At 39.5% G+C, this 25979-nt stretch overlaps 1 protein-coding gene across 1 annotated transcript; it reads left to right on the top strand.

Annotated features, from left to right (window-relative positions):
* Positions 1-257: 257 nt before the first annotated feature.
* Positions 258-25979, top strand: trpc4apa (transient receptor potential cation channel, subfamily C, member 4 associated protein a). The gene is made up of 18 exons (XM_061833287.1): positions 258-434; positions 2306-2434; positions 5324-5440; positions 5560-5617; positions 5723-5778; positions 5871-5999; positions 7368-7569; positions 7642-7827; positions 7912-8054; positions 8133-8264; positions 8347-8405; positions 8482-8667; positions 14140-14230; positions 16602-16742; positions 16827-16938; positions 22464-22576; positions 22651-22857; positions 25205-25979. The coding sequence occupies exons 1-18, from the start codon at positions 309-311 to the stop codon at positions 25340-25342; spliced, it is 2325 nt and encodes a 774-aa protein (XP_061689271.1). The 5' UTR covers positions 258-308; the 3' UTR covers positions 25343-25979.

The following is a 25979-nucleotide window of genomic DNA, read 5'->3' as shown; positions in this document are numbered from 1 at the left end:
GGCTGACATGGTAACGACTGGTTAACACATCTGTCACGCAATTATCAGGTTCCATGTTCAAATCCAGCCTCGCCTGTGTGGCGTTTGCATGTTCCAAACCCATTCTAAAAAAGGGCCCTACATGTATCGCTAGGCGTTTTTATTGTTTTATATATTGCTAGTGCAAGCCGGAAAGTTGCTAAATCAAGCGCTCACGTTTGGGGTTGTGCGCTACTCGGCCAGCAGAGGGCGCTTAATTGCCCTCAAGGTTGATGCTGTTGCTAGCATCCACTTCCTGCCTGGACAGCTCACTTCAGGAAGAAGAAATAATGGCGACGCTTGAGGGGTTCGAGACCCACTGTACGGGAGCAAAACAAAGACATTGCAAAAGTAATATCGTATTCAAGTTCACGGAGAGTAAAATCACAGGGCAGACTTTTAGTCGCGGGACACAGGTAAGCGACACGCTGTGCTCCAGGACATAAAGGACGTCGCAAAGTTGCTCGCCTCAAACCTGGCATTTGCTTGGGGAGTGCTGCCTAAAAAGCGAGACGCTATCGGGCAAGCATAATTGGCGACGCAGCCCCTCGTTTAGTTCAACATTTTGGGCTTTTTCCGAAGTAAAAAAGAGGAGCACATTAACTCTCCCTTTCTCCATGCTGACACGGCATAAATGTTAGCGAAATCTTTTGTTATTAGCATGCATTAGCTTCGGGTGAGCAACGACGAGGCTTCGAATGGTTGTGGTTAACGTTCTCTCGTGAATAATGTTTAACAGGGATAACACCCTAACACAATTGATAGCCTTTTTCCCACTGCTGTAAACTAAAGTCAACAGAGAGGCAGCTAACAAGCTTAGCCTTGTGAACGGCTCAGGCGATTACGTAATGTCCGTCGACCACTATAAGAATGCGTTCCATAAAAGGACGCGCGGACAGCAGCTGTTTTGTCAATTGTAACTTTAACAAGTTCTCCAGTACCCTTACATTAAACATGCTCCACCGGATTATGTCTTTGTGTTGCCTGTTTGTGCTGTTCAGTCAAACTACAGTTGCAGTCCACCCGTCATGACATGCCTACACATGGCAAGCACAGAATTACCGGACACTTATGACGTAGACCAGGTTTACAGTCCTGGGGAAAAAATGATTAGACCACCCATGTTTATTTTTAATGCCTAGTGCAGCTGAAAGTACATTTGTTGAGACAAATATAATGGTTCCAACAAAAATATCTCAAAGTTGAATAGAAGAGCTCATTTCTAGGCATTTTCTATGGTTCCTTGTATCCTAAATGACAGAGACTGTAATTACGCTGCTTAAGGATGGTAAATAGGACAACGTAATGTATGATGGAGTCAGATGCATTTTTGTTGTCAATTCTATTTTTAAGTTATTTACAGTACCGTTATTGGTACCTGCAGAAAGAAAAATAAACAAAGGGTGGTGAAGTATTGTTTTTCAATGACTGTATATTTGGATATTCAATTCAAGTGTCACATGACAATTGGAACAAACATGGCTGTATTTATCATAGTAATTAAAAGCAGCATGGTTAAGTTTTACTATCAGAGATATTCCTTTTTTGACCACTATTGAGAGCAATTGGAAATTAAAGTTAAAATCCTCTGACATCCTGAAAATATTGTGGGTGAGCAGTCAAAAAATGTTTGCTTGTTCTCCTAATGTTTGGGTGGGGTTTCTGCCTCATTCCAAAACATTCATGGTTGATTAAGTCAAGAAAGCATTTATAGGGATTGACACAAGTATGAATGTTTGTTTGTCGATATATGGCATGCAATCAGATAGTGACCAGTCTGGCGTGTGTGTTGAGTTAGGTTTTACTTCACCTGCAACCTTAATGAAGAAAAGGGCTATAGAAAATAGATGCTGTACAGAGGAATTGGAACCTAGGCATCATAGCATACAAATAGTAAAGCACTCATTTGTTCATGGTTTTATGTACATTATTAGGGATACATTGGAGGCCCTGTAGCTCAGTGGTTAGGAAAACCAGGGGTTGTGGGTTCGTATCCCATTGGGGCCTCCACTCCCTGAGAAGGGTTGCGTCAGGAAGGGCATCCGGCGTAAAAATTTTGCCAAACATATGTGCGTTCATCTGAGATGACACGCTGTGGCGACCCCGAAAGGGACAAGCCGAAAGAAGATCAGATCATTAGGAATACATTGGCAAACGTCTGTATTCCATGTATAAAATGTCCTTAGAACCTCTTGACATCCAACACAAGAGCAGTGATGGTCTTGGTAATGTACATGTCATAGCTACATGTGTTGTAATTGGGCTTCCATCTGATTGTGCTGTGTAGCTCCCAGGGTGTCTCCTTCAGGAGCGAGACAAGCGGGCCAAGTGGCAAGGCATTCCTACTTTGCTCCAGAAGCTCTACGAGAGCAGTCATCCCAACAGTGACCTTTCTCACACCCATGGCTTACTTAAGGTAACCACATTGCAGTAATGTATTGTACGTACTTATGACCTGAAGTAGAATTGATGGGGCTCATCCAATCGTAATCCAACATGGCACGTAACGGCAGTGCTAAGTGCGTCTGCTGCGGTCAGACGATTGGTCATGATGACAATTTATTTGTCAATGTCATTTATTTTTAAGTTTTATTTTTCTCATGAAAACGCTTGAATCGTCCAGTGGTCGACACGCAGCCTTTGTCAGTATTACTGCATTACACATGCAGTACGGGTTAATCCGAGTTAGCTGTATCATTCCCAGAAAAACTACAATGAACTGCACAGCAGCAACACTTAAGCATTTAAGCCCAATTATGGAAGATGAATGTAATTCAAAACGAGACATCGAAAACAAATGTGCCTTTAAAAAAAATCAAAATATCCAACAAATATAACCAAAGTGAAGGTAAAACTTTTTAAAATGCTATTTTAAATTATTCTCGAAAAACAGCTATTCAAACTCATCTGGCTCTGTGTGCAAAAAGTAATCACCCCCCTGGTTAAAGCCAGTGGAACCGTGAATCACACTTAAGATTGGTGACGTGCTGATCCGCTAGTACATCTTGTATTAATTAGGAAATGCCTACAATTACCTAATTAGTTTATAGATGTTAATGTTAACTTTATTAAATGACTGAGTGATATTCAGGATTATGTCACAACAGAAAAACTTCAAATTTAGAAATTGGCCCAAAAAACAGAAAAACATACTTTATATTTTCCCGGAGGATGCTTTTGGCATTAGCCTTTGAAATTGATAATAGTGAAAATTGAAGTGAAATAGACAGTGATTATAGTCAATTCTTTTCTGGAATGAGAGTGCTTAAAGCAAAGGATGCTATTCATATATCACACCTTGAAGTGGGGATCGGGTTGTAGGTGGAGGCGGGGCTGTTTCAAGTTGGAAGCCAAAACAAAAAAAAAAAAAAGCAAGAGAAATTAGGCAAATTTTCATTATAATCTTAAAGGGATTGGTACACTAACATGTATTTGAGTGGTGTAAATAAATGTTTTTCCACGTGAAGAAAGAAATTTACCCTTATTTTACTCTTTGTAGTCTTTCAGATTGCTTAATGTTAAACTAAAAACAATATGCAGGGGTGGGGGATCATGTGTGGATATTATTTGTGGCAGGCCTATTGCTAAGTAGTCTATATATCTCCTGAAAGGTTGCTTGAATTAGTTTTGTTCACTGATAAGAGTAGCATTTATCAACAACTGTGGAGTTGTCAGTACTCTTGTTTTCTTGTCCATTTTGGAAGTATGATCTTGTGTGGTGTTACTCTGGAGCACATGTGCCTCATGACTTGAGTGTCATCCCAGATGGTTCTGAAAGTGCCAATCTTTTCCTTCCACTGAGTCAGTAGGAAATCAAAAATAAGTACAGTTGAAGGAACCTCAATACAACGGACTAATATGGGTGGGGGCGCCTATCTCTGTCCGCGCATCGCTCTATCCACAATAGACAATAGATAGAACCAGAATATCCATGGCCTGAAAATTTCCCAGATTCAACATGGCCACCAGATTTCCGCGACAGGTAAGTCTTACGGTCGGATCAAGTTATAATTTATATCCGTTACCCGGAAAGGTGTCCGTCGTATTCTCTGCCAGTGTTATGTAGGCTGCAAGATTTTCATGGAAATAAATTAGTGCCACCAGGATTTGAATTTGAAATGCCACAGAAAACAGGATCTGAATTTGAAATGTAAAGTGATCACATTTTCAATTGTCACGTGATGTCACATACTAAAAAAGCGTAACTGGTTTGGCTGCGTGTTCGATTCTAACCTCAAATAACCCTGCCTGGTGGCACAGACGGGGAATTTTAGACGGCGAATTGTAGCCGGTTGAATTTCAGACAGCAAATTGTAGCAACTATTGAAAATGTGATCACTTTACATTTCAAATTCAAATCCTGGTGGCACTAATTTACTTCCATAGATTTTATAGGCCATTCGCAGATCAGCAAGTTTAAAAAAAGAAAAAAACTAAGTGATCACTGATCTTTTCACAAAACGGAGCAATCTTTATTTAAATTACTTTTCCATTTACTGTATATACTTGTATCCCGAGTAACAGTAAAAGACCTCTAAGGTGCATTCAAGGATTGGCCACTGAGATGTTTGCTTTCACTTTGGTCAAACCAACATCACATGACAGAAATAACGGCTGCTAATTAAATAACTTTATTGTAATTAAATTACTTCACACACAAACTTTAGCGTGTGATTCAACACAATGCCAACGTGTTTACCTGCAACTATTAGTGATAGCACTAGCTTGCTAGTGTTGTGCTGCAAATTGTCATTGCCTTGGTCTGATGGCGACACCCTGGTAAGGCGCTGGCCCGGGTCTTCGTCCATCTCATGCTTCGCTTGTGGAGGTTTGCCTTTAAATAATATTTGTAAATTCTTTTACATGTTGGAAATTATTTGAGTTATAATAAACATACAGTTTGCAATTTAAAGTGTGTATAAATATTTTGGGACACCCTGTTTGTGTGTGTGTGTGTGTGTGTGTGTGTGTGTGTGTATATATATATATATTTTTTTTTTTATAGAATTTGTGCATGTGTATATATGTATCTAATCAGCCTCGTGCCAGGTGTTCCCAACCCTACGTTAAGCTCCTATTGACGGTTTGCAGATATCCCACCTGAATCAGATTTTTATTCACATTTGGAGAGGGCTAATTCAGATTGGATGAAATCCAATTCAATATATTTTTTAAGGCTACCATGAATTTTAATTGGGCCACTTTGGGCAAAAAAAAAATAATAATGATCATAGTCTCTTCATGCAATTACAGCCTTAGAATTGTCAAATATTAATATATAAAAAACTGACCTCTGTTTCACAAGGTGTTATCGTCCCAGCTCTCCATGGAGGCCATGTCTTTTGTCACAGAGGACAGAAAGACTGCTCAGGAATCCACCTTCCCCAATACACACACCTTTGACCTCTTTGGTGGAGTCCATGTAAGATTCAAACATCTCATTTTAGTGGTTTTTCTTCTGTGACTATGAAACTTTGTAGTAAATTACAATATAACCGGAAAGACTCAGAACACTGAATGATCACTTCCTTCTCCTTGTAGCTGCTTGTAGAGCTCTTGATGAGACCCACATTAACTATGCAGAAGAAAAAGATCAAAAGTAAGAATACATATTGTAATATCCATGCACAATAGTTGAATTCCATGGGGAGGTTGTTTGTAGCATAGCTTAAAATTGATGAATTCTGTCATTGTTTTGTTACAGTGAATGATGATTTGGTGAAAGACTGCCTTAGTGTTCTCTACAATTGCTGTATTTGTGTAAGTATTCAGATTCCCCACCTAAATAAACTGCCTTCATTTTTCCTACTGCCAAAATGATATTGACTTCTGAACATGACTTTGTTTCTCAGGCGGAGGGTGTGACAAAGAGCCTAGCTGCGAGGGATGACTTTGTTCTGTTCCTTTTTACTCTGATGACGAACAAGAAGACCTTCCTACAGACCGCAACATTAATTGAAGACATACTTGGAGTTAAGAAGGTATGACTTTTATTTCCTCTGCCATATTGTACCAAAAATGTGTATATATATTTTTTTTTTTCTGACACAAGGGTTCCCCGGCCTTATTTATGATCCCAAGTAGCAGGCACCATTGAGTGGTTGCTCTAATTTGTGCGTACGGTTGGTGGGTGTGTTGCGCCACTAGAATTTTGACAACTTTCCACACTGGTTAGCGTATTTTAAAAGGTCAGTTTTTCATGATTTAAAAAAGTGTGTGAAATAAGTGAGATTTTGTCAACAGGAAGCTTACTCGTTTTAATTGTCTTTAATATAGGGCTGAGAAAAATCAACCAACTCTGCTAATTTGACCAAATAAATTCGACGCCAAAATTCTGCCTCAAGGCAACAAAAAAATCTCAATACAAGCCATCCATTCAGTTCCTGAGCCGCTTTTCCTCTCAAGAGTTGCAGGAGTGCTGGAGCCTATCCCAGCTGTCAATGGGCAGGAGGCGCTGTACACCCTGAATTGGTTGCCAGCTTATCGCAGGGCACACAAAGACAGACAACAGTCACACTCACAATCACACCTAGAGGCAATTTAGAATCTCCAATTAAAGCCTGTTTTTGGGATGTGGTAGGAAACCGGATTGCCTGGAGAAAATCCATGGGGAGACCATGCTAAGTTCACATAGGTGGAGCTTTGATTTGAACCCCGGTCCTCAGAATTGTAAGACCAATGCTCTAACCAGTTTCTCCACCATATCGACCGTGAATAAAATCATATTTGCAAAATCCTGAATTAATTTGCGCTGCCTGGAACCATTTGGCCACTGTCCACATTTGGGGCATGAATATTTGTTGAAGTACTCTTTGTTGGGCCAGTACAAAATATTGCTAAAATGACACAGGAATCATCTTTAAGTGATTTTTTGGATACTATTAGGGGTGTAATGTACATATAACATGTATGAATGAGCTGAATGTATTATTCATTTATTTTTTTACCTAATATTATAATCACTAGCGTGACCGTGCTAATTGCGAAAAAATTTGGCAAAGGCTGAGAATGTCTCATTCATAGTACCATTATATCATCCACTTAGTACGAACATAAACACTTTAAAGTTAGAAGTCCAGAGAATAAAAAGCATATTAATTGTGAAATAAAATATAATGTTTTGGGGGGCAAATGGAGAGTGCGCGTGAGTACTTGAAATTTTTTTTTTTTTTAAAGATTTAAAAGGAACATTCCTAATTTAAGAACGCAAGCATTTGTTGATTTTGTACTGGACAGAAGGAACATATTTGGACATGTTCCCTTTGTGACATATGCTAACATGCATAGCATATACTTTTTCTTTTTTTTTCCTCTAACTGTGTATGTGTGTGTCTCTGTCTGTCTCATAGGAGATGATCCATTTAGAGAGCATCCCTAACCTGTCAGGCCTGGTTCAGAGCTTTGACCAGCAACAGTTGGCCAACTTCTGCCGCATCCTGTCTGTAACCATCTCAGAACCTGACTTGGGGAACGATGACAAGCACACCCTGTTGGCAAAAAATGCCCAGCAGAAACGTAACTCAAGTCCATCGTGTGCAGAGGTCAATCAGGGTAAGATGTTCTCCGAGAGCCCTTTTTATTTAAGCCTGGAGACAAAGAAATAAAATTGTGTTCCCTTCCAAGTCACCTTGTTGAACATCCCCGGATTTATTGAGCGTCTGTGTCAGCTGGCCACGAGGAAGGTGTCAGAGGCCACAGGCGCCAACTTCCTGCAGGAACTTGAGGAATGGTACACATGGTTGGACAATGCTTTGGTGCTTGATGCACTAATGCAGATGGCGACAGAGGAGGCAGAACAAAGCAGCACAGGTAAGACAGCTTTAGACCAACTTTCTGCAGTCCATGAGTATGAGCTTTGAACACCACGATGTCTTTTTTTTTTTTGGTCATTAGAGTCCTCAGATGAGAGCTCCATGGCTACCAGCCCGCTAAGACATCGTCTGCCCCCATCTATGAAAATTGTGCATGAGATAATGTACAAAGTGGAGGTGCTTTATGTGCTCTGTGTGCTTCTCATGGGCCGACAGAGGAACCAGGTAGATTGTCTTTGTACACAAGTAGACCGCCTAGGCAGGCAAGAACAGTGTAGTGCTCACGTCTTTGTCTCTTGATAGGTCCACAAGATGTTGGCAGAGTTTCGTCTCATCCCAGGTCTCAATAACCTGTTTGACAAGCTCATCTGGAGGAAATACACAATCTCAAACCATGTGGTGCACGGCCAGAATGAGAACTGTGACTGTAGCCCAGTAAGGAATTTAAAAAGAACACTCTTCTTGTTCAAAGAAAATTCTCATTGTAATAATACATAATTTTCTTTCCACATTGCAGGAAATATCTTTCAAAATCCAATTTTTGCGTCTTCTCCAAAGTTTCAGTGACCATCACGAGTAAGTAAACATTCAAGCTAGTTTGAGCTTGCTTGATATTTAAAAATGATCTCTAAGCACAGTGGCTCTGTTTCAGGAACAAGTATCTCCTGTTGAATAGTCAGGAGCTGAATGAACTGAGTGCCATATCCATGAAGGCCAATATTCCTGAGGTGGAGGCTCTGGTCAACACAGACAGAAGTCTTGTGTGTGATGGCAAAAAAGGCCTCCTCACACGCCTCCTCACTGTTATGAAGAGGGAGCCTCCAGACTCGTCCTTCAGGTCAGATCTAGGGTGAAGATGATGTTTCCGTGTTTTATATCAAATAAATATATATATATATCTATATATATATAGATATATATATATTCTCCCGTGCCAGAATCCACACTCGTTCATTTTCCGTTCCGAGTTTTTGAAGCGAGGTGGAAGATTAGGTACGTGTTGATTGGTCGATTGTGTTCCTTCTGACCAATGAAGACGCTTGTTATGAATGAGGCGGTTCAAGTCAACACGTTGGCGGTGCTCAAGAGGAAAGACGCCTCTCGAGTGATAGAAATTGGAAGATATGTCAAAAATAAGTTCCGATGGGATTGGATGGAACGAGAAATTGTCGATACATTTAGAAAGATGAAAGTTACCACTCTGTTAAGCAACTTCATTCGCAAAATTGATCGACCCGATAAAGCATTGTGCACATGAGGTCAGGATACTATTGACTATGGATCAAGAGATTTCAAGGCATTGAAAGTTCACGCAAAACGACAAAAACATGTCAAACCAACTGGAAGCAAGGAAAACTAACTTTTCCATAGCTGGTACATTCGGGTGTCAACCCAAGGCCAACAAACCTTATAGACTTCATCCCTTGTTTACATCCACTTCTACCGACCGGTATTGAGAGGCAAAATCCGCCGAAACAACTAACCCCAGTTGCAGACAGGGTCGTCAATAACGAGGGGAGAGTTCAGAATCAATTACTTGTAAAAATGTCTGTATTATTTACTGATAACAACACATGACGTTAATAATCGTAAAATTCATTTACAAAAAAAAGAAATTAAAATGTATTTGAATGGATACGATATACACACTATGGAAACAAGCTTGCATGCCATGATGCAAATCTGAATTATATTTAATAGTTTAAGTAGTTGAATATGTATTTAAAATTTTTGGCGTAAAGGGATGCACCTAAATAATGAACGATCATATTGTGTACATTTTGAAAACAGAATAGCATGTATTTATAGATGTACTAGATATATTTCATTCATAATACAATTTATAAAACTTGAACGTTAAAATTGGTGATCATCCATTGATCATGCTTGCAGCCCCCAGACCCATGGCTATTTTTCACATAGTGAACCAAAACCTGACTTTTTTTTTTTTTTTTTATTTAAACACTGAAGCACACCTCCTGCTAGTTTACCTGACTCCGCCCCCCTCCGGCTCTTAAAGAGGTACACTCATAATTACAAACACCGTCCATCCACACAGTCTGCCCATCCACACAGTCTGCGGAGTGTAGAGCAAAGAGAGTTAGATATGCTGCTTACGTTTACGGTCGGTAATAATGGTATTAAAAAAAAGTGCTGTTGGTTTAATGAATGTTGGGGTATGTGAATAATAAAAGAAAAAGTGGTGAAACTGGATGAGATTTATTCTTTTTTGAGTAAAATGGTTTGGTCTGAAGCCAAAGTAGAAAGTACAGGATGAGATGGTGTATAATGTTAAAATTCCACCTTAGCACAGCCTGATCAGGATGAAGGCACAGACAATACAGTGCACATAAAGCAAATTCTGTATTTTAAATATTGAAGGCATCATAACATTAACCTTAAAACATGTGTTGCTCAAGGTATTCTGAAAGCAATAATTCAGTTTTACACCAAGAAAAACAAACAGGTATCATTGTGGGTTAAAAAAATGGAACAAAGATGCAAGTGACCTTTCAAATTTATAGTGCTTGGTTTAGTTAGCAATGTATTTTTTTGTTTGTTGACATTTTTATTGTAAGTTTGCAAAAACACAAATTGTTCTTTAAAATGTTCTGATGGGAATGTAAATGCTGTAATCTGAATCTTTGAATGAGCTATGTAACGTCAATGGAAGAAACTGATCTGGCCACAGTGCATACGTCTGATGTTGCTCACAGTGGTCAAAGAGAGTGCTCACAGGCTTAGTGTGATTGCTTAGACACGTAAAAAATTAGAGGGAACGTTGGTCTTGACATTAATTTACGTGTTTTATAAAGGTTGGTAACAAAAGAAGCCTGATCCTAAACAATCAGTAGTCACCCGGAAACAGAAAATGCAAGTTATACGTACTGAGCATGTTGAAAAGTGATGCCAAAAGCGCATTTGCGTCGAAAGTCATCAACATCATGAGCCATGTCAAAGGAAATTCAGTTAGACTAAAAACATTTCTGGGATACAACACAGGTAATGTTTCAGTATCTAACTATAATAAGTATGAGATTGTGATTTACTTTGACTTGATCTAAGTTCTAACGTTAGACTAGTCTGTCCATATGTCTAAATGCGAACGGTCATTTTCCCCCGTGGAACCGCGTTACCTTGAAGTTGAAAACCTTTCCCCTCTCCATGCTTTAGGAATATATAGATAATCTTCTGCTACCTTTCATCAATGGATAAACAAGATACCGCCGTAAATTACGGTAGATTATAACAATACATAATGATGAAATACAATTATTTGATTATATGAATACTTGGTTTGGAAATTGAATGTCTATTGACCTGTTTAAAAATGTCTGTCTCAGTGCAATGTCAATAAATTATGATTTTGGTATTAGGTAACAACTACATACTCGGGTATAACAACTCAATAAATTATTTTAAGGTCTCGAGATTCCATCCCTTATCATACCCTCAAGTTTCTGTGGGCATGACTGACCACACCCGTACATTTTTCAAATGTGGGTGACTGCAGTACTCAGTTTTGTACACACACACACGCACACACACACACACAGCGAGGAAAATAAGTATTTGAACACCCTGCAATTTTGCAAGTTTTCCCAGTTTGAAATCATGAAGTAGTCTGAATTTTTTTTTTATCTTGGCTGCATGTCTACTGTGAGTGACATAATAAAAAAAATCCAGAAGTTACAATGTATGATTTTAAAAATAAATGATTTAGTTGGATGTTACTGTTGCAAATATGTATTTGAACACCTGTGAAAATCAATGTTCATTTTTTTTTTGCAATGACTGAGATCAAACGTTTCCTCCAATTTTTCACCAGGTTTGCACACACTGCAGCAGGGATTTTGCATGCATTCCTCCACTCAGATGATGTTTATATCAGCCAGGTTTCTGGGCTGTCGCTGAGAAACACAGAATTTGAGCTCGCTCCAAAGATTTTCTATTACGTTTAGGTCTGGAGACTCTAGAACCTTGATATGCAAAACCACCTCTTGGTTATCTTGGCTGTGTGCTTCGAGTCATTGTCATTTTGGAAGATCAAGCCAAGACCCAACTTCAATCCTCTAAGGGTAGGAGGCTGTTCCCCAAAATCTCACAATACATGGCCCCAGTCATCCTCAGCTTTACAGTGCAATCATCCTGTACCATGTGCAGAAAAATACCCCCAAAGCATGGTATTTCCACCCCCATGCTTCACAGTATGATTGGTGTTTTTGGTATGGTATTCCTCATTCTTCTTCTTATTCCAAACACACTGAGTGGAATTCAGACCATAAAAGTTCCATTTAGGGCTTATCTGACCACATAACGTTCTCTCATGACTCCTCTGGATCATCAAAATGGACATGGGTAAACTTAAGACGTGCCTGGATCTATGTATACACACACACGTGAAAAGTGGAAAAAGCGGCAGAGGATTTGAACCCCCCACCCCCTGCGATTTTCATGTATGTGAGTCCCAGAATGTTTAAAATATGTAAACAGTATTTATGCTTTACATATTTGAGACAAAGGTTACAACCGTACATGTATTTACTTAAATTTTTAATTATAAAACCTTATACGGAAACATTTACAGTATTTTACAGTAATTAACATTCTTCCACATTGCCTTCTGAGAGAGGCGAAGAGAATTTTGTTGATAGCGGAGGAGAGGATCTCAGTTTCCTTGTAGAGACTTTTAAGTTCACTCACCTGCAATATTGCTACACATGATGATTGTCACACCATCGTTGTGGGGCTTGAAGCCTGGCCTCTTCACCTCGTCCTTGAAGAGGAATGTACGCAAAGGCATCCTCTTCCTAAAAAGGCCCATTTCATCCATGTTAAAAACTTGCTCAGGGAGGTAGAAACTCTTCCACGTAATGACGAGCAGCATCGCTGTCAGCAGAGGAAGTCTCACCATACAGAGGCATGCTTCTGATGCCGCATCTTTTTTTACATTTTCCGTACTAGCCTGTGCTGGCTGAAAAGCCACGTCCTTCAGGAAGGCGAATCACCCTTGCCAGCATCCCTTTTCACAATCCTCTGATTACGTAGAGTTACCACATGCTTCGCTTCCCTATTAAAGGTTATTGCAGCAGTTTTGCGAATTTTTGTCTAGTCTTTCTTGACGTACCGCACTGCAGAGTCATTCACGCCAGGATGGTGTGCTACAGGTGGTTAACTTCTCCCCTCTTTGATCATATCCACTTATTCACTGATGGTCATCATCTTCTTCCCCTTGGGCTCTGTGGAGGAAGCTTTCGCAGGGGCACAGCACTTAAGTGGTACTTTAACTGAAAATAAATAAAGTTATGCCTAAAAATGTATCGCTTGAACAAAATATGTTTGTGCGAACTACAAATGACTGGAAAGGGCTACGGTGAAATTGCCAGGCAGCTTGGTGAAAAAAGGTCCACTGTTGGAGCAATCATTAGAAAATGGAAGAAACTAAACATAACGGTCAATCTCAATCGGAGTGGAGCCCCATGCAAGATATCACCTTGTGCGGTCTCAATGATCCTTAGAAGGGTGAGGAATCAGCCCAGGACGACACGACAGGACTTGGTCAATGACCTGAAAAGAGCTGGGACCACCATTTCCAAGGTGACTGTTGGTAGCAATACACTAAGACGTCATGGTTTGAAATCATGCATGGCACGGAAGGTTCCCCTGCTTAAACCAGCACGTCCAGACCTAAACCCAATAGAAATTCTTTGGAGGGAGCTAAAACTCCATGTTTCTCAGTGACAGCCCAGAAACCTGTCTGATCTTGAGATCTGTGTGGAGGAGTGGGGCAAAATCCGTCCTGCAGTGCGTGCAGAACCTGGTGAACAACTACAGGAAATGTTTGACCTCAGTCATTGCAAACAATAGCTACTGTACTAAATATTAACATTGGTTTTCTCAGGTGTTCAATATTAACATTGTTTTTCTCAGGTGCTCAAATACTTATTTGCATCTATGTCACACAAATAAATCGTGAAAAAAATCATACGTTGTGATTTCGGAATTTTTCTTTATTGATTTTATTTCTCTCACTGGACATGCACCTACACTGAAAATTTCAGACCATGATTTGGGAAGTGCGTGACCTCATTTCGCATTATTACACATAACTGATTTTCAGATTTTTTTTTTCATTTTTTGCACTTTTGTTGTATGTATGGATTAAATGGGATGTTTCCAACATCCGGTGAAATGTCCCTGTCAATTACACCTTTGGAAATAATGTTTACTGGAAAAAAAAAAGAAGTGTGAAATACTAATTTCAGTCACTGTACTTAATATTAAAATATCTGTCTTTTGGGGTCTATAGGTTCTGGCAGGCAAGGGCAGTGGAAAGTTTTCTGAGAGGAGCCACCTCGTATGCAGACCAAATGTTTCTCCTGAAGAGAGGACTACTGGAGGTACTTGAGCTTATCATGATTGCAATCATAAATCTTCGAGTGCAGACCTGCATCCAGGCTTAACCATTTATGACCTAAAAAAAATCATTGAAGTTTTTCTAGTTCATTGGTTATTAACCTTATTGAAATTACTGAAGCCTGCAAGTTTCATTTGTGTATTTACCATTGGCAATTGGGAAAATAAGATAAATATTTTGTTCTAATTGAAAAATAGGTACTTAACAGTGCAAATGAACTATGCATCGGTGGGTTATGAAAATCACTTTGTTTAAAAAACCAAAGCCAACAAATCAAGGATTTCCCTCAAACATCCAACTCAAGTGACATTTACTGCAAATCATGTACCTTAATTTCTCGTGTATAATGCACAGAATTTCCCCAAAATATTTTCCAAAAGTCAATAGAGCGCATTATATTTAGTGATGGATTAGAAAAACAAATGGTATAGTCATATACAGTACATAGGGTGGTTAAAAAGGTATACATATATATCTCAATATGATATTCAATGTGTTATGTTACACATTTATATGCATTACAGTAATTTGAGGTGCCAACTTGAGATTCCTGACCTGCTCGCGCGAGTTTGCCATTTTACGATCGTTAGCGTAACATATTGTTGCTACCGAATATCAGAAATGGCTGCCCGTGAGTTTGTTTTAACTTAAACTAAGATGAAAAAATGTCGACTGGAAGGTCTAGTTATGCAGCTTGTTTTAAAAGAAAAGTGTCATCCCTGTTGCAGAAGAAGTGGGAAACTGCAAAGGTGCACGGCATTTAAAAGTCGCTGAATCGAATGTGAGATTGTGGACGAAAACGAAGAAGAAAATAATCCATCAAAAAGCATATGGAAGAGTTTTGAGACGTGGGAGAGTTGCGCAGTGCCCAGAGATGGAGGATTAGCTGCTACAGATTGGAGCCAAACGGAGAGCAGGAGACTGCCCTATTGGCACTTCGTAGCTTGGCCTCAAAGCGCTGACAATAATGAGGAATAAAGGGAACCAAGACTCTTAGGATTCCAAAAATTTTTCCTCATAAAGCCGAGCAGCAAAAGCCGAGCAGCAAAAAAAAAATATATATATATATGTTATCAGCCAATCCAATCAGGCCGATTTAAAAACTCAATTTATTGTGTTAGAATGGGAAAGAATGTGCAGTTGCATCCAAAGAATGCAATACCTACTAAAGCACGGGGGTGGAAAAAATATGGTTTGGAGCTGATTTTCTGGAAGGGGACCAGGACAACTGATCCGTAAGGAAAGAATGAATATACCTATTAAATATATATCATATATAAGTATTTACATCAGTTTATTTAAAAACAGCACATTTTGACTGGGCTGTGCACAAAAGTGCTCAACCCAGTTGCATGATGAAAATCTCAGCTTTTAAAGTAATAAATTGTGAATAATTCTGAAAAAAAAAATTGTAGGATGGTCATTTGACCAAAAATTAGACAACAGCACAAACACTTTATTGTAGACCACCCTAGGGAAGACACCCACCAAGGCATAAATAGAGGGACTGCACACTGGAAATTTACTGAAACTGAGAAAGCCCTTGATTCGACTTTTACGGATTACGTAGATGACTCCCAGTTTATTTGGACAAGTCTACCTGTTAGTGAGGAGGTTAACAATCACGTGGCTTCAAACTAAAAGAGCGTGGGTACGAGACTGGCCTTTTATTTAACACAACACCCCAACTTCATTGGAATTGGGTTTTTATGTATTGTCACACTTTATTTTATCAATCTTTACAGCTACCTTATGACATTACGCAGCCATCCTCAAATTGTCGTCAGTCTTGCTTTCCTTATAATTCCATAAAATTGTCTCTCCAGTAAATGTAGAAGTAAACGCACAAAAATAATTACCCACATTGTATATTTCAATACAGCATTTAAAAAATATTTTGGCAGCTTGATCCTAATGCCTCAATCCAAAATTCTGTTGACAAGTCATCAGAGCTAACATTAAAGTAGCGATACAAGAAATATTCACATCACTGTAGCAACATAGTATACAGTTCATATAACAATACGCAAAAGGATATACTCTACTGTGAAGAACAAATTGGGTTTCATGCAGGGCATTTGTGACTTTCTTCTTCTGGTTTGAGGCCATCTATTATTTTTCTGAATGTGTGCACCGCACTGTCCCTGTAAATCAATGTGCGCACAGCAGGAACACTATACTTGAATACAAGGCGCACACAGAACAAGTGCACAGACTGATATAATAATCATGTGACTGACGTAGTAAACGCTTGACAGCAAATCGATAATAAAATTTGTTGCCAACACTTAACGATTAAATTGATTCATTGGTTGTTGACCCCTACTTTTTACTCTTCTCCTCTCCTGTGACAGCACATCCTGTTCTGCATCATCGACAGTGGCTGCACCTCCAGAGATGTCTTGCAGAGCTATTTCGATCTGCTCGGAGAACTCATGAAGTTTAACATTGACGCCTTTAAAAGGTTCAACAATTACGTCAACACACCAGAGAAGGTACATTTGTATGTCTAACAGCCTGCCCAACTAACTATAGTTTGCGTGAACCATATCACTGTTGACCTTATTTCTCTTCTGCAGTTCCAGACTTTTCTGACACAGATCAACAGTTCTTTGGTGGACTCCAACATGTTGGTGCGCTGCATAGTGCTGTCCTTGGATCGATTTCAGAGCCAAACTGAGGATGTTAAAGGTAAATCATAAAAGAATATGTATCATAATTTCCACGTTTAACCAACAGTGATACATAAGGTTTTGGCCATCAAGAAACGATTGTTGTTCAGACTTTCGTGAAATCGCTCACATTTAAAAACTACGGTTTTTTGTTTTCATGCCCGGCCTGCTGACCCCCAACAAATCAGAACCAGTAGCAAGTGTGTGTACACAGCAGCGATCGAATATATGGCTTAAAGTTATAAAAATAAATGACCGTTCACCTCTTGCAAAACTTGAAATAAGATCATATAAATTATAGGAGGGTGCATGACCAGCATGGTTAAACTCTTCTGGACAGAGTCAAAGCGTGGGTCGTCTTTGACATGCTCTGTGAGATTCCAGCCTTCATCTTAGTGCCACACAGAGGTCAGAACTTGAATGGTTGGTCAACGCAAAGCCAATAACCAGGTATCATTAGAAAATGTTTTTTTTTTTTGATACCAAGAGAGCATGTGTTCTCTACTGCAACAGATACTCTCAGTAATACACACACATACACACTCTCTGATAAAGGCAGGTCAGATTATTTTCCTCAGCAGGAACCTTTTTTGAGTTTATACTGTACCTGCTGTTCATCTGAACTGTGTTGCCAAGTGTTTCATTTTTTTTAATCTACACACCTTTTTCACACATCATTTGAAACTAGTAACATGTTTTAGTTACGCACCGATACCTACACCATGAGAAACCCCATTGTAAATATATATTCATGAGGTTTTCAAAAAATGCTTTTACAAAAATAACCTTCCCTATGTTGAAATAACATTTATATTTAAATTGAAGTTCCGAGTTGAATATTAGTAATTGTTAAAAATAGCCCTGTGAGAAATTCATAGTAAACTTCTTAAAAAGTAAAAAATTAAGAGAATTAATCTTTTCTCCACCCGCACGCGGCCACACGCCAGCCCCGGCGTTGGTGGTGAACAGCTTTTGTTACGTTCTGAAAGGATTATGCCGTCTCCGCCCAACTATTATTTTTTTTAATAGCGCTATACACACCTACCTGTCATTTTGAACCCACAAAGCTTTCGTCCTTTGCACCTGTGCAATCCATTTTTCACGACGAACCAGGGTTAGGGTTGTTTTGGAAAAGTGTGAAGAGTGAATCCATTCTCCCGAGTGTTTGAGCAAAATCCAGCAATACCACGAGCCGGCTTTTTGGCTAACACGATGAAAAAAAACCAAGTAATTTTCCTCTGGTACTACCACAACTACCCCTTTCGGCTTGTCCCTGGTACAATAGGTATAAACCAATATAAACACTCGACCCGGCTGCTTCAAAAAAAATGTCACTTCCTGGTTCTTCTCCTACACAAATACCTCGAGGATTTTCATGGCGGGAGATGCAAATGTCCATATACGACAACAACGTTACGTGTGGTGAGAAAACGGATGGGTCCATTCCAGCAGTCTTTTTTTTTTTTTTCATTATTAAAAACATACTAAAAATCATGCTTTTACGTGTCAGTAGACCTTTAAGGTTCCTAAGAGCCGAACCACTCCATGAGTGTTATTGGATAGCACAGCCAGAGTTCTGATTTAAATTCGATTGCGCATCTCTGGAAATGAAAATGGCTGCCAACCAACGTTTACCATTCAACCGGACGGAACTGGAGAGAATTCAGAAGGGGGAATGGCAGAGGATGCCCGTATCCACGTGTGGAAAAACCTGTTGCATCGTTCTCAAAAACAGCTGTATTAGCTCAAAAGGGTGCTTCTAGGAAATACTGCGCAAAGGGTCTGAATACTTATTGCTGTGATGTTTTTCTTCATAAATCTGAATACGAATAATAACACTAACACAATAACCACTGTAATAATAAAATAAATAACACTGTCCACCCAAGGATGAAAAATTTAAGGGGTGTCTGAATACTTCCCCTATCCACTGTATCTGAAAAACTATGATGAAACAAAACTAAGGTTTAGAACAAAGATAACCTCTCAAAGTGTTCAGTTGTGATTTTTTGTTTTTTACTTTTTTTGTGTGTGTAGAATTGAGACTTCACTTTTAACATTTGGCATTTTAAAGAAAAAAGGCAATTTTTCATTTATTTATATGAAATTATAACTATATATGATTTTCTTGTGAAATACAGCCCATACGTTCATTTAATAAAAGAACATTACACAGTTGTGCCCATATTTTTGACTACGAGGGCAGATTTTAGTAATGTGTGCAGTTTATTATGCTCCAGAAGTGTGGACTCGAGTACCATGACTTCGTCTTAAGCGAGTAAATTTGATGACTTTAGACTCAATTTGTTAATGTTACAAAGCTTGCAACTGGACTTGGACTTGAACAGCAGTGACTTGTGACTTTACCTTGACTTGAACCCATTGACTGGAAAAGATGTGCTGCTTTGACGAAAACCACTAAGAACCCAAAATTAATAGCATCTTTTTCTGTGGCTGTATGTGTCACTTATACTGTAGAATATTTGAAATGTGACAACATAATGCTGACCCCGACAGGCACTCTCTTATAAAGGAATTGACAGAGTGGTCGTTATTTCACACACTAAAGTAATGGTTTCATTAAAAAGTACAAGATAAATCAGGAATAAATGAGTTACATAAGGTGTAAATTCTAAGAAACACAGTTCATATACACAGAAACGACAATGTAACAATAAGGAGTGTGAGTATTGTGCGTGCGCGCGCGCACACACACACACACACACACACACACACACGAAAAAAACATTGTATTGTGGGGAATCTTACGGATTGACTCCATGTTTGTTTTCGTAACCATTAGAAACTAGCTTGGTGAGCAATCACACTAATAGTAACACGACCGGCTGGTTGTATCCTGTCTGTTCATTAAAGTCTGGTTTAGTCAGTGTGAGGTTCTCTCTATTTCTATTTGACATGGAACTGCAGTGCCTTCATTCAGCGCCCTTGAAGTTTTCAACCGTTCGCCACATTTCAGGCTTCAAACATAAACATATAAAATTTATTTATTTTTTGTCAAGAATCAACAAAAAGTGGGACACAATCATGAAGTGGAATGAAATTTATTGGATATTTTATACTTTTTTAACAAATAAAAACCTGAAATGTGGGGTGTGCAATATTATTCAGCCCCTTAACTTTCAGTGCCGTAATGTCACTCCAGAAGTTCTGTGAGGATCCCTGAATTTGGATTATTCAGGGATCCTGACTGATGTTGACTGATGATAATAAATAGAATCCGCCTATGTGTAATCAAGTGTCCATATAAATGCACCTGCTCTGTGATAGTCTCAGGGTTCTGTTTAAAGTGCAAAGAGCATTATGAAGACCAAGGAACACACCAGGCAGGTCCGAGATATTGTTGTGGAGAAGTTGAAAGCCGGAGTTGGATACAAAAAGATTTCCCCTGGTTTAAACATCTCAAGGAGCACTATGCAAGCAATCCTATTGGAATGGAAGGAGTATCAGACCGCTGCAAATCTACCAAGACCCGCCCGTCCCTCTAACCTTTCACCTCGAACAAGGACAAGAGGCCCATGATCACGCTAGATGAACTGCAGAGATCTACAGCTGAGGTGGGAGAGTCTGTCCATAGGACAACAATCAGTCGTACACTGCACAAATCTGGCCTTTATGGAAGAGTGGCAAGAAGAAAGACATTTCTCAAAGATGTCCATAAAAAGTATTGCTTAAAGTTTGCCACAAACCACCTGGGTGACACACCAAACGTTGGAAGAACGTGCTTTGGTCCAACTTTTTTTTTTTCTTTGAAACCAAGCGAGAGTTTCCTGGCCAGTATGTTTTGGATCATGATCCTGATGAAATGTCCACCCTCGTTTTCTTTACGTCATCCAATAACAAGGCCGCAGATTTTGTCAAGAATGTCTTGGTACATTTTCCCATTGCTCCTTCCATCCTTCAATATTGTGAAGTTTACCAATACTATTTTTTGAAAAGCAGCCCCACAACCATCATGTCCCCACCTCTGAACTTCAGTTTTTAGGGTTAAGTGCAGTGCCGTTTCTCCTCCAAAAGTGGTGTGTGGGATCCAAACAGTTAAGTTTTGTTCTTGTCATACTAGACTATATTCTCCTAGTATTTAACTAGCTTTTCCAACTGTTCAGCAAACTTTAAATGACCTTTAACGTGCTTTTTTTCAGTAATGTGCTTTCGCACAGTGAGTGGGTATACAGCCCATGACGCTGGAATTCATTACTCACCGTTTTCCTTGTTAAAACAGTACCTGCTAATTGCAGGTGTTCTCTCAGAAGCTCTCATCAGGTGATCCGTGTCTCAACTTTTGATTATTCCTACCCCTACTCTGTCACAAATATTGTGAGGAGGATCTGATCTAGTCATTTCTATTGTGGTATGATTGGCTTTCTACTTGGGTATTATGGCCCCAACTGTGCTCAACTGGATTATTCAGAAGCTTCGATATGCGCCTGTAAACCAATGCCATCATTGTTTTTCAACAACTAGTTTGCGATGGTCTTGAGACAGCTCTATGCTCTTACCCATCATGCGATGTCATGACACACCTTGGCAATGACATCTTTCTGTAGGCCATCAATTACGACTGAACCCTCTGATATTCATTTGCTGAATTCATTTTCTGATGGGGCTGGATAGCTGTTATTGGTAGTTTTTAGGTGTTTGCTGCTGAAAGGGTTCTTCAGGTGTTCAATACATTTTCTCTGTCTCATTTCAGATTATTCTACACAACTTAATTTCTGGTATTATATGTTCTACATTTTTATGGATGGATGTATTACTTAGCTTGTTCCCAGCATCTGGTAAAAATGTAGCAATAGCACCTTTGGAAATGTATTTAGTCAGGAAAAATGGTGACATGTTTATTTCTGCTGCTGTATATCTTTGGCTCCCTCGTCACTTGCAGTTGCGAGCTGTCACACTCGGCCATCGGTGAAACTCATCAGGCCTGACTTGCTCCCGTCTCCCTGGACAACCAACCACTCAATCGACCACACTACTACTAAATTTGGATTACGTTGCTTGTCGTGAAATATTGCCCACTTTATATGAACACAATGTATTTGGTAATTTTCTGACATTTAGTCCATTCCTAATCTCAGATCCTCATTCATGCGACATTTATGAAATAATAGCTCTAATGACTCCTCAAATGGTAGTTTTCTGTAGTTTCAACGTTTGAAAAAAAATGTAATAAGATGGGATGGGGGGTTAAGGACAGTTCCTTTATCAGTGATTGGAAAAACTATAGCTCATTAAATAGATTAGTTAACATGTTTGTCAACTCCTGTTTCTATGTGAGTGTTGTTTCATGCTGAGCAATGTTGTCTGGATAAGTTGTCCCCCAGCGCAGGATTCCGTAGTTGCAGCTCAGACTGAATCTATTCCGCACAATCGATAGAATTTGTCATGGTCAATTAATCAGTTACTGTGCAAATATATCCGTACTTTCTTGTTAATTATCCTTGGAATACGGTCGTCATCCCCTGCAGTATTGAATCAGTATTTCCGAACTTGTCCTTTTTTGGCTCGATTTTTGTTTCCCAATAGTGGTGGAGGTGCTCTCCGAGTGTTGTCTGCTGTCGTACATGGCCAGAATGGAGAACAGACTTGCATTCCTTTTCCGACTGGTCAACATCATCAACGTGCAGACACTCACACAGGTTTGACTTGCAATTAAAGCACCGTAGCATTTTAACCGGCGTTTTGCGCCACTCACAGCTTCATCTTTCCTCAGGAGAATGTAAGCTGTCTGAACACCAGTTTGGTCATCCTAATGTTGGCCCGGCGAAAGGCTAAATTGCCCTTCTACCTTAACGCCTTGCGTGAGAAAGAATATGCCGAGAAGTACCCCGGCTGTCTGCTCAACAACTTCCGAAACCTGCTTCGCTTCTGGCAGTGTCATTACCTCAACAAGGACAAAGACAGCACCTGTCTCGAGAATGTGAGTCAAATACTTACAATCCCTAAACGTGGCTCGACTGTCGTAAACCCATACGCTACGTAAAAAGAACCAAGTTATCACCTGCGAGCTGAGTTGAAAATATTTGTTGCATTGATCCAGTAAGTTAAACCCTCTAAAATGTTAGCGCTAATGGACACCTGCTGATATTCAACTCTCCTTTAGTGAGTGTAGCAGTGACCTTTCTGTTAAAATGTCTTGGAAAATTCTATTTAGCATTGTTGTATTTGAACCCCTTTTTCACTCTTTCTGCTCTTAAAGCTTACACCAGGTTGCTATTTTAGTCAAACTAGTCCAGCGGTGGTCAGTAAAGAGACCTGAAGGCAGACAGACTCGGTGAGCAGAGAATGGCATGTCTTGAGGCCCAGATGTTGTTCGCGGCAGTTAGCGGTGACCAAAGCTAAGCTAAAAGGAGCATGAATGTTGAACTCTTGCCAGACGGAACGTAACACCAGTCCACATGAATGTTCCTGTCAGCTGCTTTGTAGAGGGCCAACTGTTTGCTTAAAAGGTGAAGTCAAGGTTGGTTTTATTTTTGCTGCCACCTTCACGTGGCCAAACATTTCAATGGTGGCAGCTTTTACCTAAACATTGCTTCGTCATGTTTTCACAACTATTTAGGTAGCTGGAAAAGTAGCTCGTCGGCGAGACTTTTTTTTTTTTAAAGTTCATTGATCTAGGAGATTTCAAGATCCAGCTGATTGATCAGCTTGGTCTGAGTGAGAGATGAAACTTAAGTCCTGTCACGACTATCATTAGGAAAATTTGCAATTTGGATTAGGTTTAATATCAGTTTTTCATTAAAAAAAATAGGATTTCGTGAACCAAAGACATTTTTTATGTGTTAGAAATTGTAAGCTACAACAAAGGTTTTTTTTTTTTTTTTGTTCATGTAATACCTCACAAAATGTACTTTAATGATAAATTGGTGGCAGTTATATGATTGGACGATATTAAAACTTCTCACTTTGATTCATGTAATTATCATTCACTTTATAACTTCACTCCAAATAATAAGCTGTCTCATAATTATTACGGCAATTAATCAGTCACATTTTGTAATCAAACACTTCAATGGAAATGCAATTTTATCAGTTTGTGTAAAGTTTGAAACAAGTGTAATGTTTGCTAGTTTGTATTTCGATATTCATGGATATATATACAGTATATTTAAACCACTGTGAAACCTCCTAAAAGCAAAGTGCTGAAACAAAATGTTTAAATTCTCTGGTGCACAATTTCTTGCAAGGCTTTGTGGCTTATTTTGTGACACTTATTCCACAAGGACAAGCCTCAGCAAAGTGTAATATAAAAATAACAAAGACCAGTAGAAAACAAGAAAACAACAAAGACTATTGACCAGAAGTTGCATCAAGTATGTATCTTGGTTAGTTTGTTTGAGAGTGATTTTGTTCTTTAAAAAAATGTGTATGTATGTGTGTGTGTGTATATATATATATATATATATATATATATATATATATATATATATCCATCATTTCTTTTTGACGCTTGCATGTGTGACAACTCAGAGTGGCAGATTTCGTCATGAGCGATAATTCTTTCATTCAGTGATGCACCAAGCTTTCAGCGACATAATTGTGTGAAAGATAAATTCTTCCAGCTGAAAATAGACCAAAAGTGTGTTTTCAGTTTCAGACTGAAAGACTTGTTGCCAAAATAACATTGTCTGTTGTCGATAGCTCTTAGCTAAGGTGTGAGCTTTTCATCTGAAAATTGCGCCCAAGGATGAGCCAGATTTCTGTAGCTAGACGATTCTTTGAGTTCCCGGCTGATTTTGATTTTCCCCAAATTTCAAACAAAGAAGCAGTGTTTGAGGTGTATGCCGTCATTTAACTCACGTTGCGAGTTAACCTATCATATATATATATAAACGCCAGTCTTCTTTTTAATTACCGGAAACAAGCTTGTTATATGTATATATATTTTTTTTTTTTGAAAGTGCTTTCAAATTCAGTTTACTTTCTTTCTGGGTTCCGTATTTTGGCCAATCCATTTTCTATTTTGGTCAACAATCTCTTTTGTGGTGCATCTCTTGTTTCCCTTGTTGAACTTATATTCAGACTCTCATTAGTGTGGACTTTTAGGACGGCAGTCATCTGACATAGATCATTTCAATTCCCAAAGAAATGTTTCCAAACGTGTATCATGTAACGGGTTACTTGACTTTGGAGGTTGCCCAGTCCTCAAGATAAGCGTTAACTTGTTAAGCTAACGCCAAGCCTGTGGCCTTCTTAACGTCCGTGTTAGTGTTCAGATGAAGTGGCTGCCAGGATGAAACAGGATGACATTTGTCTTCTTTCCTCAGAGCTCGTGTATCCCCTTCAGCTACTGGAAGGAGACGGTGTCGGTGTTACTCGGCTCAGACAGGACTTCTCTCTGCGCCATAGCCAGCTACATTGATGAGCCCTTTATGGATCTGGACAGAGATCTGCTGGAAGATTGACCACGAGCAGGCGGGCGCACAGTGCGGTGCGCTTCGAAGAGGGGTTCGGGGGTCGTGGGACGCATATAACGTTGCTGTGGACTCCACTGAGCTGAGCCTTCGAGGCGCCTGCCGGCTCACCTGTCTGCTCTGCCCTCGCATTGAGGATGGAGCCTGGCTGCCATCTTGTCTCTTACGAAGGAGGCAGGCCCGCTCTCCTACGTGTCTACCCCACGCTATGACAATGTATGGAACTTTGAAAATATCGCCTGCATTGATTGTTTGCTTTAGTTGGAACAAAATAGAGCCTTTTTATATAATCTTTACAAAATGAAAAAAGTTCCATTTAACAAATTTTGGGGGAGGGGATGACTTTTCATAAAGCTACACCAGATGTGCATCAAACAGCTGCATCCATTCGCCCACAAGGACACCTCCATGGCCTCGTAGGGAAACTTCTCAACGGATATCATCTTCATTTTCTTTGTCTGCAGTTGTTGATTGGTGCTTTCTGGCCCGACCAGCACATTTAGTCTGCCTGGTGCTCTTCATTTTAAATCCACTTTGTAGAAACTTCCCAAGTTTCTACTCGGGACTTCTTTTGTGTGTGTGTGTGTGTGTGTGTGTGTGTGCGTGTGTGTGTGTGTGTGTGTGCGTG

Source organism: Syngnathoides biaculeatus, chromosome 10 (assembly GCF_019802595.1).
Source record: "Syngnathoides biaculeatus isolate LvHL_M chromosome 10, ASM1980259v1, whole genome shotgun sequence".
NCBI classification, from domain to species: Eukaryota; Metazoa; Chordata; class Actinopteri; order Syngnathiformes; family Syngnathidae; genus Syngnathoides; species Syngnathoides biaculeatus.
Note: the sequence above shows the minus strand (reverse complement) of the source record. Positions and strands in the feature narration are given on the sequence as shown.